This window comes from Oryx dammah, unplaced genomic scaffold, assembly GCF_014754425.2.
Source record: "Oryx dammah isolate SB20612 unplaced genomic scaffold, SCBI_Odam_1.1 HiC_scaffold_13, whole genome shotgun sequence".
Lineage (NCBI taxonomy): Eukaryota > Metazoa > Chordata > Mammalia > Artiodactyla > Bovidae > Oryx > Oryx dammah.
In genome coordinates this window covers 1903949-1920932 of record NW_024070197.1, presented here as the reverse complement: position 1 = coordinate 1920932, position 16984 = coordinate 1903949, and the positions used below count along the sequence as shown (strand labels likewise).

Sequence of the window (16984 nt, the reverse complement as noted above, 5' to 3'; positions counted from 1 at the left end):
TCTCCCACCAAGACAGGTTGAAAAAGTGATTTAATTTTATCAGAAACTAATGTGTCAAGCCAAAATCACTGCAGATGGTGACTGCAGCCATGAAATTAAAAGATGCTTGCTCCTTGGAAGAAAAGCTATTTAATGTGCTATTGACAGCACATTAAAAAGCAGAGACGTTACTTTGCCAACAAAAGTCTGTCTAGTCAAGGCTATGGTTTTTCCAGTAGTCATGTATGGATGTGAGAGCTGGACTAGAGAGAAAGCTGAGCACCAAAGTATTGATGCTTTTGAACTGTGGTGTTGGAGAAGACTCTGGAGAGTCCCTTGGACTGCAAGGAAATCCAACAAGTCCATCCTAAAGGAGATCAGTCCTGAATATTCATTAGAAAGACTGATGTTGAAGGTGAAACTCCAACACCTTGGCCACCTGATGCAAAGAACTGACCCATTTGAAAAGACCCTGATGCTGGGAAAGATTGCAGGCAGGGGGAGAATGACAGAGTATGAGATGGTTGGATGGCATTACAGAGTATGAGATGGTTGGATGGCAATACCAACGCAATGGACATGAGTTTGAGCAAGCTCCAGAAGTTGGTGATGGACAGGGAAGCCTGGCGTGCTGCAGTCCACGGGTTGCAAAGAGTCGGACATGACTGAGCAACTGAACTGAACTGAACTGTGCCTTGTCTGTGAAGTGGGCATATTAGCTTGTAGAGAGGAGCAAATGGTCACTACATGGGACACATCTACCTCCCTGCCCACCTGCCCTCTCAGTTCTCTGAGCCCCTACAGAAGAAACCAGGGAGGGCCTGGGAGGAGAGAGTCTGTCTGCTTTTTTTTTCTGTCCGGTCATTTTCTGCACAGGCCTTGGCATACAAGAGGTCGTGAAGAAATGCCAGGTGAATGAATGAATAAGAGAAAAACCTTCCCTGCTGGTCCAGTGATAAAGAATCTGCCTTTCTAATGCAGGAGACACGGATTCGATCCCTAGTCTGGAAAGAGGCCACGGAGCAACTAAGCCCGTGCGCCACAACTGAGCCTGTGCGCTGGAGCCCATGAGCCGCGACCACTCGGCCCACGAGCTGCGACCACTTAGCCCACGAGCTGTGACCACTGAAGCCGAGTCCCCTAGAGCCTGTGCTCCACAACAGAGAAGTCCCTGCAATGAGAAGCCTGAGCATAGCTGGAGAGGAGGCCCTGCTCACTGCAGCTAGAGAAAGCTGTACAGTCACAAAGACCCAGCACAGCAAAAACGGAAAATAAACACACAGAGAGAACAGCCCTCTGCCGGCTGGTGTCCTGCAGGGTCAGGAACCGCAGTGTCTGAGTCTTGCCTGTATTCAAGGCATCACCCAGGCCATAGCACAGCACGTCCTGATGAAGGCTTACCTGAAGGCCCAAGGGAGCCACGGGGGCGTCTGTGGGGAAGAACACTGCAGGCAGAGGTCCGCTCCAGAGCCAGTGCCCATGTCCTGAGACGGGCATGATGGGCTTGTCGGAACAGCCACGGGCCAGTGTGGCTGGAGCAGGGCAGGGAACAAAAGGGAGGCACGGCAGTGTGGGGAAGGGCACAGGCGAGTCTGTGTGGGACTGGATGGCCAGGGGGAGGACTTTGCCTTTGACTTCCTGAAGTGGGTGGATTACGAACAGTCTTAATTACGTTTAATGGGATTTCCCTGGCTCTTGGGTAAAGAACGGAGCATTGGGGTGCCGGTGGGGACCTCCATCATCCATGAGATGAGCGTTCTGGCACGTGACAGAGCTGAAATAAATAACCACTGCTCTATGGTTTATCCCAGGTGGCTCTGTGGTAAAGAATCCACCTGCAATGCAGGAGATGCCGGTTCCATCCCTGGGTCAGGAAGATCCCCTAGAGGAGGAAATGGCAACCCACGCCAGTATTCTTACCTGAGAAATACCTTGGACAGAGAAGCCTGGTGGGCTACAGTCCACAGGGTTGCAAAGAGTTGGACATGACTTAGAGACTAAAACAACAACAACAAACCAGCTCTAAATTTTTTTCTTTATAAATCCATTTTTTACCTGGACAAGTCTCCCCTTTCAACTCTTTGCTTCTGTTCCAGGAATACTTGCTTGTGCATGCTAAGTCATATCTGACTCTTGACCACCCCAGGGACTGTAGCCTGCCAGGCGCCTCTGTCCATGGGATTCTCCAGGCAAGAATACTATATCGGGTTGCCATTTCCTTCTCCAGGGGATCTTCCCGACCGAAGGATGAAATCTGCGTCTCCTGTGTTGGCAGGTCGGTTCTTTACCACTGTACCACTTGACCCGTTTTTCCAGGAATACTTAACACATTAAAAAAATAGTGCTATGTACTACCTCCCTGCATATTTCTAGTAATTATCTTTCAAGACCCAGGAATCTTTTCCCAACATCTCCAAGAATATAATTGTTGAAAAAGATATTTCATTTTATTTTCTGCACTGGTCAACACCTTTTACAAATAACATGTTTAATATAGCTTGTATATCCTCATTTACATTTTCAGTCACGACAGTTTGTTCCAATTCTAAATGAAGCCAGTTTCATCCTGAACGTTGGTGAAAGTGAATCTATAATGAATCTCTTAGCTTGCTAAATGTGCTAAGTTGCTTCAGTCGTGTCCAACTCTTTGCAACCCATAGACTGTAGCCTGCCAGGCTCCTCTGTCCATGGAATTCTCCAAGGCAAGAATACTGGAGTGGGTTGCCATTTCCTTCTCCAGGGGATCTTTGCAACCCAGGAATTGAACCTGGGTTCCCTGCACTGCAGGCAGATTCTTTGCCCACTGAGCTATGAGGGAAGCCCTTTTTGGCTTGAGTTCATATGAAATGAGACTCTCCCATCTGCAACCAATAAAATCCCAAAGAATGGAACAGCTGAGGCATGTGTTTCTTTTAAGGGCCAGTTGTGGCTTGTTGGACACAATCAGCCGGAGACAGGAGTGGAGAGGGAGAGAAGCCGACACTTTACCTGCCCTAATGTCTCCAACAAACTCAAAAGAGGCCACTCAAAGTCCTATTAAAACACAAAGACTCAGAGAGTCCAAACACACACACACAGGGAGTTTAAGCAGCAGGATGGTAATACCGACCACTGTTAGACAAGGTGAGATTTAAGGCAAGGGGTCACATTAGCTAAAGACAGCCATTTCCCACTGGGCAAAGGACTAAGAATCAGATTCTAACCAGCAGTTACTGCGTGCCTGCTCTATGCTTGGCATTGTGCCGGGCGTTGTACATGTATTACTTAGTTGACAAAGACGTAACAACGCTATATATGTTACATGCACCAAATCACACAGCTGGTAAATACACAAAGTATATGTTAACAAAAATAGATTGACAAACGTAATCAATACCAACAGATTTTTACATAGCCTTATTGGTTTTTGACATGTAGGTTTGGACAAAACAAAATAGCATGTGATTCTGGACAATGTAATTGATAATACGAAGTTAATTAACTGACATGTAGTTTTGAATTCTACAGACAGAAACTATGTTTTCATCTTAAGTGTCCATGAAACACACACAGACACTGGATAAGCTCTAGGCCAGGATAAAGGCATCCTGAAAGGCCCTGAACGCAGACGAGTGACGGCCCACACTCTCCGCTCACAGCGCAGTGAACTGGGAAGAAACCTCTTTTTAAATGGACCTTGTCGCTGAGTTTCCAATCACTCTTTAGAAACCCTGCAATAAAATACTTAGGCAACAACAAGATAAACAAGAACACGAATTATCCATCTTTGAGTTGTGGCCAAGGCTATAACCAGAAGAACATTTATATTATTAAATGCACTATTACAGCAAATAGTTTTATAAAAAGAATATAAATAAATTAAGAGGTCAACTTAAAAATTGAGACAAGGAATAGAAACAACAAAAAAATAAACCCAATACATGTTAAAGGAAAAAAAATTATAAACTAGAGAACTAATGGACGTAAACAAATCCTAATGCTGGTTCTTCAGAAAAATAATAAACTAGATAAAACTTTGACAAATCAAAGGCAGAATGGGGACAGAATAAAGAGAAGATTTTGTTTAATTATATTGGGGCTGACCAAAAAAATTCATTCCAGTTTCTCTCTACCATCTTACAGAAGAACCCAAATGAACTTTTGGTTCAAGCCAAAAAATACTGTTCATAATTAAGCTAATCATCTGCAAGAAAATATTCAGTGGAATGAAGAATAGACTAAGGAACAAAAGAATACTATAAATCATCAAAATTAATGGAGTTAAAAAGTATTAACGAGCTGAAAACAAGAGAAGAAACGGAAAAGCCATCTAAGAACACACGGAGACCTCCCTTCGGTAGCTCTAGGACCTGATCCCTTTCCTGAGTTCTTTCCGCATATCAAAGAATTGATACTTAGGCTACAAGAAAGGATTTCCCTGGTGGCTCAATGGTAAAAAATCTGCCTGCCAACACAGGAGACCCAGATTCTATCCCTGAGTTGGGAAGATCCCCTGGAGGAGGAAATGGAAACGCACTCCAGTAACCTTGCCTGGGAAATCCCATGGACAGAGAAGCCTGGTGGCTACAGTCCATGGGGGTCACAAAGAGTCAGACAGGACTGAGCACAGCCTAAATTACAGATCAAGTATTCAAAAGCACAGCAGAAGGTCAAACGTTACTCAAGTCCTTCTATGATGCAAGCTTAGCCACAATACCAAAACGAAACAAAGATAGCACCAATCTTATGTAAGAAGATAGAGGCAAGAATCCTACATAAAATATCAAGGAACGGAATTCAGGATCTGAAAAGCCAGGTGTGCCACCATCCTAAGAATGCAAAGGTGATCTGTAACTGAGAAATTGACTCAATTTCATTGCTCGAATGTTGCACACGTGTTCACCTTCTCTGAAGTCACGCTGCATCTTCCACTTGGCGACATCTTGCATTTAAGCAGCATTCTGTTTCTCAAGACTACACAAAATAATACGCACTTACAATCGAAGATGTCTTAAGTTCAGTGAAATACAGTAATGCAGAAACGGCACATGAAAAGGTGAAACATAAAAGTCATCTCAATGGGTGTGTAAAAGGCATTTGATAACATTCAAGACCTATTTCTGATTTTTTAAACCAGGGCTCTTCCTTAACATGACACAAGGCATCTATTTCAAAACAAGAGCCACCTTTATAGTTAAATGTGAAACATCATGGGCATCCCAGTTAAAACCAGAAACAGAAAGATCACACACACCACCAAGACTATGGTCGTTTGCTGTGGAGCTTTGGACCACTCCACAAAGCCCTGAAACAGAAACAAAGAAAAAGTATAAATATCAGCGGGGCAGGGAGCCACCATTGTCACTTGTAAAAAAGTGGGATTACAGAACTGGGAATGAAACAGTGTTATCAGGGATCGCCCTGGTGGTTAACACTCCATGCTCGCAATGAAGGAGGCTGAGGCCTGACCCCTGGTCAGGGCACTGGATCCCACACGCCACAACTAAGAAGCAACCAAGAATTCACACATGCAACTAAAGATCCCACATGCCTCAACTAAGACCCAGTGCAGCCAAATAAATAAACAAAATTTTAAAAAAGAAAAAGAAATAACCTGTCAGCTGTAGAGCCGTTTTAATTAAAAACTGCAAACACCTGGTTGGGAGGGGAGCTTGGGGCAGAATGGATATGTAGGGTTGAGTCCCTTTGCTGTTCACCTGAAACCACCACAACGTTGTTGATCAGCTATACTTTAGTACAAAATAAAAAGCTTAAAGCTTGAAAAAAAAAAAAAAACCAGAAATAAAATAAAATCATAGGTGTGGTGTCTCTTCCTCTCTTGGATATTCAAGAATAAACTTTCTGGGACTTCACTGGTGTCAGTGTGTAAGATTCTGAGCTCCCAATGCTGGGGGCCCCGGTTCAATCCCTGGTCAAGGAACTAGATCCCACGTGCCGCAGCTAAGACCTGGCATGACTAACTAAATAAATATTTTTAAGAAAGGATAAACCTCCTGGCCCACAGAATTACTTTCTTCTTCCCCTGAGCCATCCCGCTGGGAGCCAGCACTTATTTCTATACTATCAAGGTTGGTTGTCCAGCTTGCCTCCTCCCACCTTGTGTCAACAAAGCCTTTTTCTGGCTTGAGCCAGTCCAAGTTGGATTTCTGATATCTGATTGGCAGATGGGACTCTCACATGTTGCCAAGAGTGATTATATGCTTCCTTTCTAATACATAAAATAAATATGTAAATAAAAGAACCACTGTTACTAGTTCACATATTGATGCCTTATGCCCCCACAAAGAAAACATTAGGTCTTCCGATGAAAGGAATGTGCTCAATCACTCTTTTTGGTTTTACTCAGAGTACTTGGATTAAAGCACAGTAAGTAACTAGTGGATGGAGGGATGGATGGATGAGTAGGCAAAGGGGTGGATGAAAGAAGGCACATCCTTCCAACAGTCACCAAGTAGTAGATGGGTGGATGGGTGAGTAGACAGATGTGCGGAGAGAAGGATGGGTGAGTGGGTGGGTTGAATGGATGGAGTGAGTCCATATGGATGATGAGGACGAGTGGGCACACAGATAACTGCATCATGGACTGATGGACTGTGTGTGTGAAGAAGCAGGCTGGGTGGGTGAATCAGCGGACAGATGGATGGAGTGCTCAATGGGCAGATGGATGAGTGGACTGGTAGAAGGGTGAGTGGATGGGAGAGTCGGTGGACGGATACAGAAGTGGATGGATGACTCAGATGGATGCACGGGTGCATGATGGATGGATGGGTGGATAATGGATGGTTGGATGGATGAATGGGTGATGGATGGATGATGGATGGATGATGGACGGGTGGATGGATGAATGGGTGATGGGTGGATGGATGATGGATGAATGGGTGACGGATGGTGGATAATGGATGGATGGATGGATGAATGGGTGATGGATGGATGGATGATGGATGGGTGGATAATGGATGGTTGGATGGATGAATGGGTGATGGGTGGATGGATGATGGATGAATGGGTGATGGATGGATGATGATGGGTGGATGGCTGGATGGACGGGTGATGGATGGATGGGTGAAATGGGTATATGGATGAGTAGGCAGATGAAAGCTTGGGTGAATAAATGAGAGGACAGATGAATGAGTGGTTAATTCATGAAGCATTTATGAGTGCAGAGTTGGAGGGTATACTTGGATGGAGCCACACCGACCACCTGATACCCTCCACTCCGCGTCTGACGACTATGGAACATGTCCTGTTTCCTACCAGAGACCTCGTGGGGCTCACAACCCCAGACAGACTTTTGTGGGGCCAGGAAATTCCAGGCTGAGGAAGGGAGTGTGACAGTCCACTGAGAACTGCAGAGAGGGGTCTCATCAAAAGAGGAAGGAATCCCCAGCTCACCTGGGTGTCCTCAGACTCATCGTCTTCCTCCACCGAGCTCCACTCCTGGGGAACCACGGTCTCGGGAGAAGGTAGGTCTGGGCGAGGGTGGAAATGGAGGAGAAAGGAGTCATGAGTGAGCGAGAAGGCCAGCTGGATGGATGCTGCTTTCTTCCCACCCACTGCACCTTTCCTGCTGAAATCCTGACACACACACAAACACACACACAGTCACACACACACAGACACAGATACGCACACCACATACACCACACACACACAGACACACACACACAGTCAGACACACACACAGAGACACACACACACACAGTCACACACACCACATACACGCACACACAGACACACAGACGCACAGTGCATGTACATGGTTCAGGTGGGGTGGAGAGAAGAGGAGACCTGAGTTCTGATCCCATTTCTGCCACTAACTACCCAGGAGACTTAACCGGAGTCACCTGATGTGACTCACCACCTGGGCCTCTATTCCACCGCCTGGTAAATGGGTACAGTAGTTCCTTTTCTACAGCCCTCTGGCAAAAACTGAGTGAGGGAGCAGAAGAAAAGCCACAGAGTTAAGCCAGGAGGATGGAGGCTTCCCCAGCTTCCAGCCACCAGTCACACACACAGAATATGAGCAATCTCCCTATATTCGAAGCTCAACTGGGGAGAACCAGGGGTGGGACCAGAGATGGGTATTTCCCACTCTTTCGCACCCAGGTCCTGCCAGGAGCCCCAGACCTCCTCCTCGCTGCTGGAAGTGATGTTTCTGTTCCCCACACCTTGGTCGCAGGCCTGCTTATCTCCTGGGGAAGAAGGAAGAACCCTTCCCTGGTAGACGGTTCAGCCGTCATTCTGCTATGGGGGTGCCATATGGGTTGTCCCCATCTCAGCAAATGACACCACTCTGTGTACACCCAAGAGCTGCTAGGTTGCCAGGAGAGGCTGAAAAAGTGCCTGTGACCTGGGGTCTTCCACATCTTGTTTGTCCTAAGAACCCTTCAACCACCCCAATGAGAAATAGCCTGGACAAGCCTGCTGGAGACCCATGGCCATAAGTCAGCACCACCCGACCATCCAGACACCCCAGCAAGGCCGTCTCACATGAACCAGCTGCTTTTCGATCCACTGGGGCTGCACAGTGGGAGCAAACACAGGCAAGGGCAGCAGGACTATCCCCTGAGGCCACATGCATTGCCAACCCGCAGAATCATCGACAGATAGACTGGCTTTAAGCCACTCAGTTTTGGGCTGACTTATTACACCGCAGAAAGCTGACTGACACGAGGCTCCATGCAGCAGGACGAAGTCCCCTTTCCCCAGGCTCTGCCATGGGCTCGGCCGCCCCCGCCTCCCACAGGAGCCCGGCCCTCACCTCTCTCGTCGCTGCCGTAGCCGGGGGCCCCAACCTCCACGGCCACCCAGTCCTTGGCGAAGGCGGCACGCTTCTCCCAGGCCTTGTTCTCCCGAGGCAGCAGCGTCTTCGCCCTCTCGGGCTCCAGCAGCCCCCGAATCTGCTCAGGTTGGAGAGACTGCATCTCTTCAGAACGTGGAACTTGAAAGACAGGCTACTTCTCCTGCCCGTTCCAGGGTCCCGCTGAGCTCCCCAGGGAACAGGAGGTGGGACCTGAGGACTGACAGACATTCAGCCACTCAGCAAATATTTACAGAGAGCCAGCCCTGAGCCAGGACGATTCCTGGGCGCCAGAGAAACGGGGTGAGGAGATCAGAGCCAGCCCTGAGCCAGGACGATTCCTGGGCGCCAGAGAAACGGGGTGAGGAGATCAGAGCCAGCCCTGAGCCAGGACGATTCCTGGGCGCCAGAGAAACAGGGTGAGAAGGTTAGATAGCATCAGTGGCTAGTGGACATGAATCTCAGCAAACTCCTAAGATAGTGAAGGACAGGGGAGATTGGTGGCCTGCAGTCCACGGGGTCACAAAGAGTCAGATACGACTGAGTGCCTGAAGAGCAACCCCCGAGACACAGCACTGAGCGGAACAGAGTTTCCCTCTTGGGACTTGCTCTCTAGTGGCGGGAAGTGGGGCAGACAGACAACATGTCAAATGATGATAAATACTCTAGAGACAAGTAAAACAGGAAAGGGAAGACGGAGTTTAGAGAGGATGGCCAGAGGGTGGTTCAGGCAAGTGTGCACACAAACACACACAAACACTCCACACACACACTCCACAACCAAAGCACAGACCCAGAAGCTTTTAGGAAAAGAGAGTACCCCACCCCCTGTAACCTCTCTGGCTGCAAAAAGAAGGACGCCAGTCTTCCCTCGAGCCCCCTGCAGCCATGACTTTCTCCTCTGTGATCATTAAGAAGGAGGAGGAGGAGTATCTGACAGACAAGGATTAAAAAATCTAATTTAGAGACTTCTGTGTGGTCCAGTGGCTAAGATTCCAAGGACCGAACACAGGGAGCCCGGGTCCCATCCCTGGTCAGGGAGCTGACCCGCGTGCCACAGCTACAGATGCCGCAGGCGCAAACCCTGAGCGCTGCAACCAAGGCCTGGCATAGCCAGAAACAAACGGACAAACACTTTAGAATGATATGTTCTTTACCACTCTCATTTATATCCTGTCAACCTGACAAGGGACAGCCTCCTGAATTTCAAGTTGGCAAGATATAAAATGAGAGTATGAAAGAAGATTTCCTTTTAAACTAGATTTTTTTTTCTTGTCTCCTCCACCCCCCGCCCCCTCACCTGCATTCTCTCCACTTTCCATGCCTTCTCACCCTTCAGCTAAAACACACGGTTAATTACAGCTCATACCAAAGCCAAAATACAGTGTCAGCAAGGACCTACCGAACAGCACAGGGAACTCGACTCAGTGTTCTGCGACAAGCTCAGGAAAAGGGCAGACGCAAGCGCAAGTGTAACTGACTCACTTCCCTGAAGACCGGCGACGAACAGGACACCGCGAACCAGCTGCACCCCAAGATGAAATAAACATTAAACATCCCAAAGCAATAAACGCTACTCCCTACTGGGGCTGTCTCGATACTTTCCCACCAAGGCTAGTTTTTGCTTTTGTTTTCTTGGGAAACGTCGTCTGTGCTCACAGCCTCCTCTCCGCACCCCCTCCACACGCCCCAGCCCACAACACAGTTGCAAACGGGCAGCTCCAGGGTCTAACCTGGCCCCACCACCTGTGCGGTTGGCTTACACGACATCTTCCTTTCAAGCGTTTGAAATAATCATTGGCATGTTAAAATGCAGACGACGTCAACTGAAGATACAGATTTCCAGTGTTTCCTCAAGAAATCAAAAGATGGGGGCTGCCGGGGTCCAGCCCCGGTGGATCCAGGGAATTCGAAGGGTGGACGGAGTCGGCGAGGAAAGACTTATTTACTTATTAATACAAGATTAGATTAGGAAGAAATAGTGCAGCAGGAAGATTAAGTGGAGGAAGAGGGCTGAATAGCTTGGATTACGGGGAAGACCAATAAAATTCCAGACAAGGAATTTGCACCATCTACGTTGGGCCACGGCGCTCGCTTGAATATCTAAGGGTGCCTCGCCTTAGGCTCCCTTTCGCGCGGGTCTTAACAGCCAGGGCAAGTAAGTAGACTTGGCGAGGCTCTGCGCCCCAGATGGAAATTCAGCCTGAAATTAAAGCAAAGAGGAGAGGGAGGGAAAAAGAGAGAGAGACACGGGGGAAACCAATCCAGCGACTGGCTCCGGCTCCTATTGTTTAGAAGGCCTTATATACCTTTTAGATTGTACGTAGACATCAATGGGTAATACAAAATTATGCAGTGTTAGCAGCCCAGACTCTTATCAAAACCAGGCTTTTCTCTCTGCATACCTAATTGTATACACAAGTCTTAGGTGATTTACATCATCTTCTGGCCAAAAGGGGCCAATTAACATTTTACAGCCTTTTTTCTGATAAGGGTTTATCAACCAGAAGACTTATTTGTGTTGATCTTCCCAAGGTTTGGTGCCACTCTCAGAAAGTACTAAATAAAGTTACATTCTTACATAGCAAGGACACAAGAGGAGTGCAGTGATATATAACAAAGAGAAGTAATTAACTCAAAAGTCTAGTGTTGCTAACATCAGAACTACTATATATCTTTTTCTATATCCCGTTTACATTGATTAACATCCTCCCAGGTGCCTAAAAGATAAAGAATATGGAGGCCTGGCAGCAATCATTGAGTCAACAGTGAAATCCCGTCACCAATATAATTTTAAACTCTTTAGAAAAGGCTCTGTATCTTTAAGATGCTTTTAAGCTTTGTGCCTCTCGCGGTTGGGGGCTGCAAGCAATTCACAAGCTGTAAGAGGTCCAGGGAACCTGTTAGGCAAGCTAGAGAGCAATCAGAGGGGGTTAACTGAAACATCCCTTTCAAATGCAGAAGACTAAAGCCCTGAGTTGACTTTTTTCCAGAGAATATCAGAAAAGTGGAAAAGCAGAGTACAAAAGCCGGCAGATTTTTATTTTTTGGGGGGGTGGATGCTCAGGAAATGCCAGGGGGAACTCCTGAAGTCTGACCACGGCCTTGCGTAAGTCAGCTTCCTCCCTCATGACCTTGTCACGGGTGGGATTCCTCACACTGGCTCCCGGCAGGGGCCACTGGGCCGCGTCTTCACGGGTAACCAGCGGGTGGGTGGACCGGCGGCTTGTCCACGAGCCCTGGCGCGCCTTTGCCGCAACTCCACTGCTCCGTTTCCTCTCGTCCACACGCCTCCGCTGAGACCTCCTCGTGCTTTCCTTACAACAGAGAATTTCCTGGACCTGTATTTCATTTTCACTTTCAGAAGAGTCAGAGTAAAAGACAGAAGGAGGAAGGGGGCTCTCGATTTATTTTCTTACACTCAGTCTGTTTCTATTATCTGCTGAACTGCATGCAGGATCTTAGTTCCTGCATCAGGGATCGCACCTGTGCCCTCTGTATTGGGAACATGGTGTCTTAACCACTGAGCCACCAGGAAGTCCCTGTACTCTTTTTCTAAATGCTTATTCAGGAGTATACTCAGTGGGTTACATTATGCAAGGTGGTTAATACATGCAACGTCCTAGAAGAAGAACATAAAGCCGGCTTTAGCCTCTTGTGGTAAATGATCACCTATCAAGTAGTGAACCGTGTGTTTTAGCTGAGGGGTAAGAAGGCCGGGGAAGTGGCGAGAATGCAGGTGAGAGGGCGGGGGATGGAGGAGACAAGAGTCCCCCGACCCAAGTCATGGAGGACGGAGGAGGGGCACAGGACAGAGAGAAATCTGCGGGTGTGACAGGGGTGTGTGTGAGAGTTCACACCTAAGAGCCTCAACTATTATCTTATCATATTATCATAGTAACGGGCCATCCTCCGAGAGGGACGGGCCACGACACTATTGCAACCAAACTGGCTCTCCTACCGGCTTTAGCAGGTGTATAGGACAATAGACAGACTGTCATCTTTATTATCTACCGGCTTTAGCAGGTGTGTAAGACAATAGATTGTCATCTTTATTGCTGCAACGTGTTAAGCATTATATACTAGGTAGTATCTAGTTTGTTTCAGGTGGAAAGTATTGATTTCCATTTGAATGTGTTTGGACTAAACAAACAATAAACTACGGATGTCTGAAAAGAGGAGGAGGAGGACGGAACGCAGTAACCACCACCTCCACCACAGTAAAGTTACACTGCAGCCGCCGCCCCTGGCGCACCCCGGGGTCAGGCACTGCGGAGAACTCGGCGTCTTCCCATAACCTCATCCTCGTCGCCGGCCACTCTCCGCGGCAGCTACTGTCACAGGTCTGTGTGTTACAGACTGGGAAGGCCCTTGAACTAAGCCACGCAGCTAACCGGGGCCAGGCAGGGGCCCTAAACTCGACCAACTCCAGCGCGCGCGCTCCTCGCCCGTGCAGGTGGCACACACGTGCCCAGGCGGACACACGCCGCACACATGCTCGGGGGCGCACGCGCGGGCACACAGGTACGACGCGGTTAACACGCGGGTCCCGCGAGCTCAGACACCTGACCCCCGCCAGACCCGAGCACCCACGCACGCAGCTGACGCGCCAGGCAGGCAGGGCGGTTCCTGGTTCCTCGCAAAGAGGCTAAAAACCCCGTGCGACCCGCAGGAGGCGGGCAGACAGGGCGGGACGGAGAAACCGGGCGAACCGCAGCCCCAGCCCAGCCCATTGCCACTCGCGGGACCTGGACACTACCCCCCACCAGACCCACACCCCCTGGGGCGCCTTTTCTTCCTCACTCCGTGCGCATTCCCACTCGCACGCATCCACGTTCACACGCGCGCGTCCCCGGCCCGCCATCCGAGCCCCCAGCCCCTTTTCCCTGCCCCGCTCCTGCCCGCGGGGTCCCTCGGAGGACTCACCCTCCCCAAACACACCCTGTCCAGAGCCGCAGAGCTGGCGCCGCAGGGACCGCGGCTGCGCAGACGCGGAGGCTGCGGGCGGGAGGTGGGGAAGTTGAAAAGAGCGAGCGGCCTTCTCCCCTCCGGCCCCCACCTTCCGGGGAACCAGCGCCTGCAGGGACAGGCGAGGAGAGCGGAGGGGCGACGGTGACCACGTGTCAGCAGTGTGACTGTGGGGCTGCGCACGCGGTGAGCCGGGGCCAGAGTGGAACGAGCCTTCCAGCCCCGGCCGGACGGGCACGTCCCCGGGTGCGGACGCCCACCGAGACCAGCGACTTCCCAGGCCTCTTGGTGGTTCCTAGTCTACAACCAGCACCTGGGGTGGGGGCAGGCGGGAGGAGATGGGGCAGGGGTGTGACAGTGCAGGGACTCTGAGGCCAGACCGCCTCCCGTCAGAGACTGCCTTTGCCACCAGCTTGTCCTTGGGTGTGTCACTTGTCACTTTAGTGCCTCAGTTTCCCATTCTGTTAAGTGGGGAAAATTACGCTTACCACCTGCCAGCACTGCTCTGAAGGTAAAACGTAAAGAATGTATATACTCCACTTAACAGCTATTAGCTGTGGTTGCTAAGTTGCTCAGTCATGTCTGACTCCTTGTAACCCCGTGGACTGTGGCCCACCAGGCTTCTCTGTCCATGGGGTTTCCCAGGAAGGAATAATGGAGTGGGTTACCGTTTCTTTCGTCAGGGGATCTTCCCAACTCAGGGATCGAACCCTAGTCTCCTGCACTGGCAAGCGTATTCTTACCACTGAGACACCAGGGAAGCCCCTCTTAGCTGTTAGCTGCTATTATCAATAATACAATACAACGAACTCTGCCAACTCGCTCTCCTGGAGGCTGTATCAAAACTTAACATTTTCGACAAAGTCATAGTTGGGGGAGGGTGGAAACAGCCTTCCTTTAGAGTCTTATTTTCTTTTTTAAAAAAATCCTTTACTTATTTGGCTGCACCAGGTCTTGTTGTGACGTACAAACTCTTGGAAGAGCCCCTGCTTGCCACAGTGAGAGAAAACCCGTGCAGGAGTGAAGACCCAGCACAGCCAAACCAACTAAAAACAAAAACAACTTGGGCCAGCACATATGACCACCGTTCTGGCAGAAGTCGAGTGTTGTTGACATCTCTTCAGGGCTCCATGACTAGCTGAAAACTCATTCATTCGACAAATAATCATGAAACAGCTGCTATGTGCTTCATGCTTGTTTTGGGTGACCAGGCCAGTCAAGATATATGGCTTAATAAAGTCTACATGCTAGTAATGATGTTAGACAAGAGGCAAATAAATAAAAAAATACAAAATATAGTTTGTGCTAGTTCTATGAAGTATGCGATGTAATTGATGTGATAGTAATGGTGAGGCCACTTTAGATGGGAGTTGCTTTTTTGGCCACACTTCAAGGCACGGGGATCTTAGCTTTCTGACCAGGGATCAAACCTGCGCCCCCTGCAGTGGACGTGTGGAATCGTAACCACTGGATCACTAGAGAAGCCCGGGAGGTGATCTTTTTTAAGCGGCGGCGGCAGCATTTTGAGCTTGTTCCTGAAAGGTGGCGAGGAGCCAGTTATGCAGAATCTGTGGCAGGGAGAACAGCATGCACAAAGGTCCAGAGGGACAACAGGAGGCCAATGTGAGCAGAGTGGCCAGGCAAGGGAGAGAGTGACAGGGGATAATGTCAGAGAGGCATCCGGGGTTTTGAAAGCCACAGTAACGTCTTTGAATGTTATTGCAGGTGTGCTGGGAATCCATGGAAGGGTGTGATATAATACGATTTAAAATGTCAAAACATCACTAAATTATACAAGAAGTGATATAGAAGGGGCTATAGGTTTGGTGACTTCCCAAGGTGGCGCAGCAGTAAAGAACCCAGCTGCCAGTAAGAGACGTGGGTTCCATCCCTGGATAGGGAAATCCCCTGGAGGAGGCAATGACAACCCACTCCAGTATTCTTGCCTGGAGAATCCCACAGACAGAGGAGCCTGGTGGGCTACAGTCCGTGGGGGCACGAAGAGTTGGACACGACTGAGCGCTCACTGGTCTTCATCATCACAGGCACAGTCGGAGGGTCAGTTAAGTTGCTGCAATGAACCAGGCGAGAAACGAAGGAGTGAGGTGGTGACAGTGTATGTGGAAAACAGTAGACAGATTCAGTGAATAGTTTAGAGTTGAAGCTGAGTCCTCAAGCACGGGAGGAATGAGAGGAGAGGAAAGACTTTTGAGCTTTGAACCTGGCCAGTTGAGTGCCCTGTGGTGCACTAAGTAGGATCACGTTTTTGTGTGTGTGTGTGGAGAAAATCCGAATTCCGTTTGGTGCATGTTAAATGTTCAATGCCCGAGTTTCTGAGATCAGCACCAGGAGAGACTGGATTCCTCAGATATCAGCATTCAAGGACCCTGTGGATGAGGGTTGGGTGCGGGCTCCAAACTCTGCTCAAAAAGGACATGCATCCAGCAGGTGGTGCTGGTTCAGTCGCTAAGTCATCTCCAATTCTGCAACCCCATAGACTGCAGCCCACCAGGCTCTTCTATCCATGGAATTCTTGGAATTCCAAGAACACTGGAGTAGGTTGCCATTTCCTTCTCCAGGGGATCTTACCGACCCAGGGATCGAACCCTGGTCTCTTGGAATGCAGGCGGATTCTTTATGGCTGAACCACCAGAAGTTCTGCATCCCGCAGAGGCCAATAGTGGAAAATAGGTTTCCTGCTCTGTCCGTGGTGCTGAAACCCTTCAGATGGGTCTATCCGTGGTGCTGAACCCGCTGCGCGTGCGCTGTCCGTGGTACTGAACCTCTAGGCAAACAAGATGGAGATTCTCTCCTCCTCCTCCCTCCCTCCTCCTCTGTCACTTTTCAAAGTACCCATCCTCCTGACCCTGCTGGTGCCTGGAAACAAAGCTCTCTGGGCTCTGGGGAGTATGGAATGAATGCAAAAGAGCGAAAAACAAAGGAAGAAACTGCAGAGTCATTTTGGTTCTTAGGACAGCAGGACCTGGCTATTACTTACTGGAATTACTGACCCAAAGTTTTCAAAGCATCTGTGATAGAGAAACGTACAAACGTATAAAGAGGAAAACATGTGCCAGGACTCAGGTTGTTGGTTACGTTGGATTGGGGGCAGCAGGGAAATGAGATGGGGAATGGTCGGGGGGGGGGGGGGGGGGGGTGTGGGTGTGTGTGTGTGGGTGTGTGTGTGTGTGGCAGCAGGGAAATGAGATGGGGAATGGTCGGGGTGTGTGTGTGTGT

General features: G+C 49.2%; 2 protein-coding genes across 2 annotated transcripts in view; both read right to left on the bottom strand.

The window, feature by feature from the left end:
* Nucleotides 1–2404: 2404 nt before the first annotated feature.
* On the bottom strand, nucleotides 2405–9267 carry SMIM17 (small integral membrane protein 17). The gene is made up of 3 exons (XM_040251834.1): nucleotides 8741–9267; nucleotides 7372–7448; nucleotides 2405–5263 (listed from the first exon to the last, which is right to left on the bottom strand). The coding sequence occupies exons 1-3, from the start codon at nucleotides 8901–8903 to the stop codon at nucleotides 5153–5155; spliced, it is 351 nt and encodes a 116-aa protein (XP_040107768.1). The 5' UTR covers nucleotides 8904–9267; the 3' UTR covers nucleotides 2405–5152.
* The window catches only part of LOC120873013 (zinc finger protein 470-like), a 45385-nt gene continuing 37317 nt past the window's right edge, over nucleotides 8917–16984 (bottom strand). The window contains exon 7 of the mRNA XM_040253767.1: nucleotides 8917–8999. The gene's annotated coding sequence lies outside the window, so the exon portion shown is untranslated. The remainder of the gene's footprint in view (nucleotides 9000–16984) is intronic.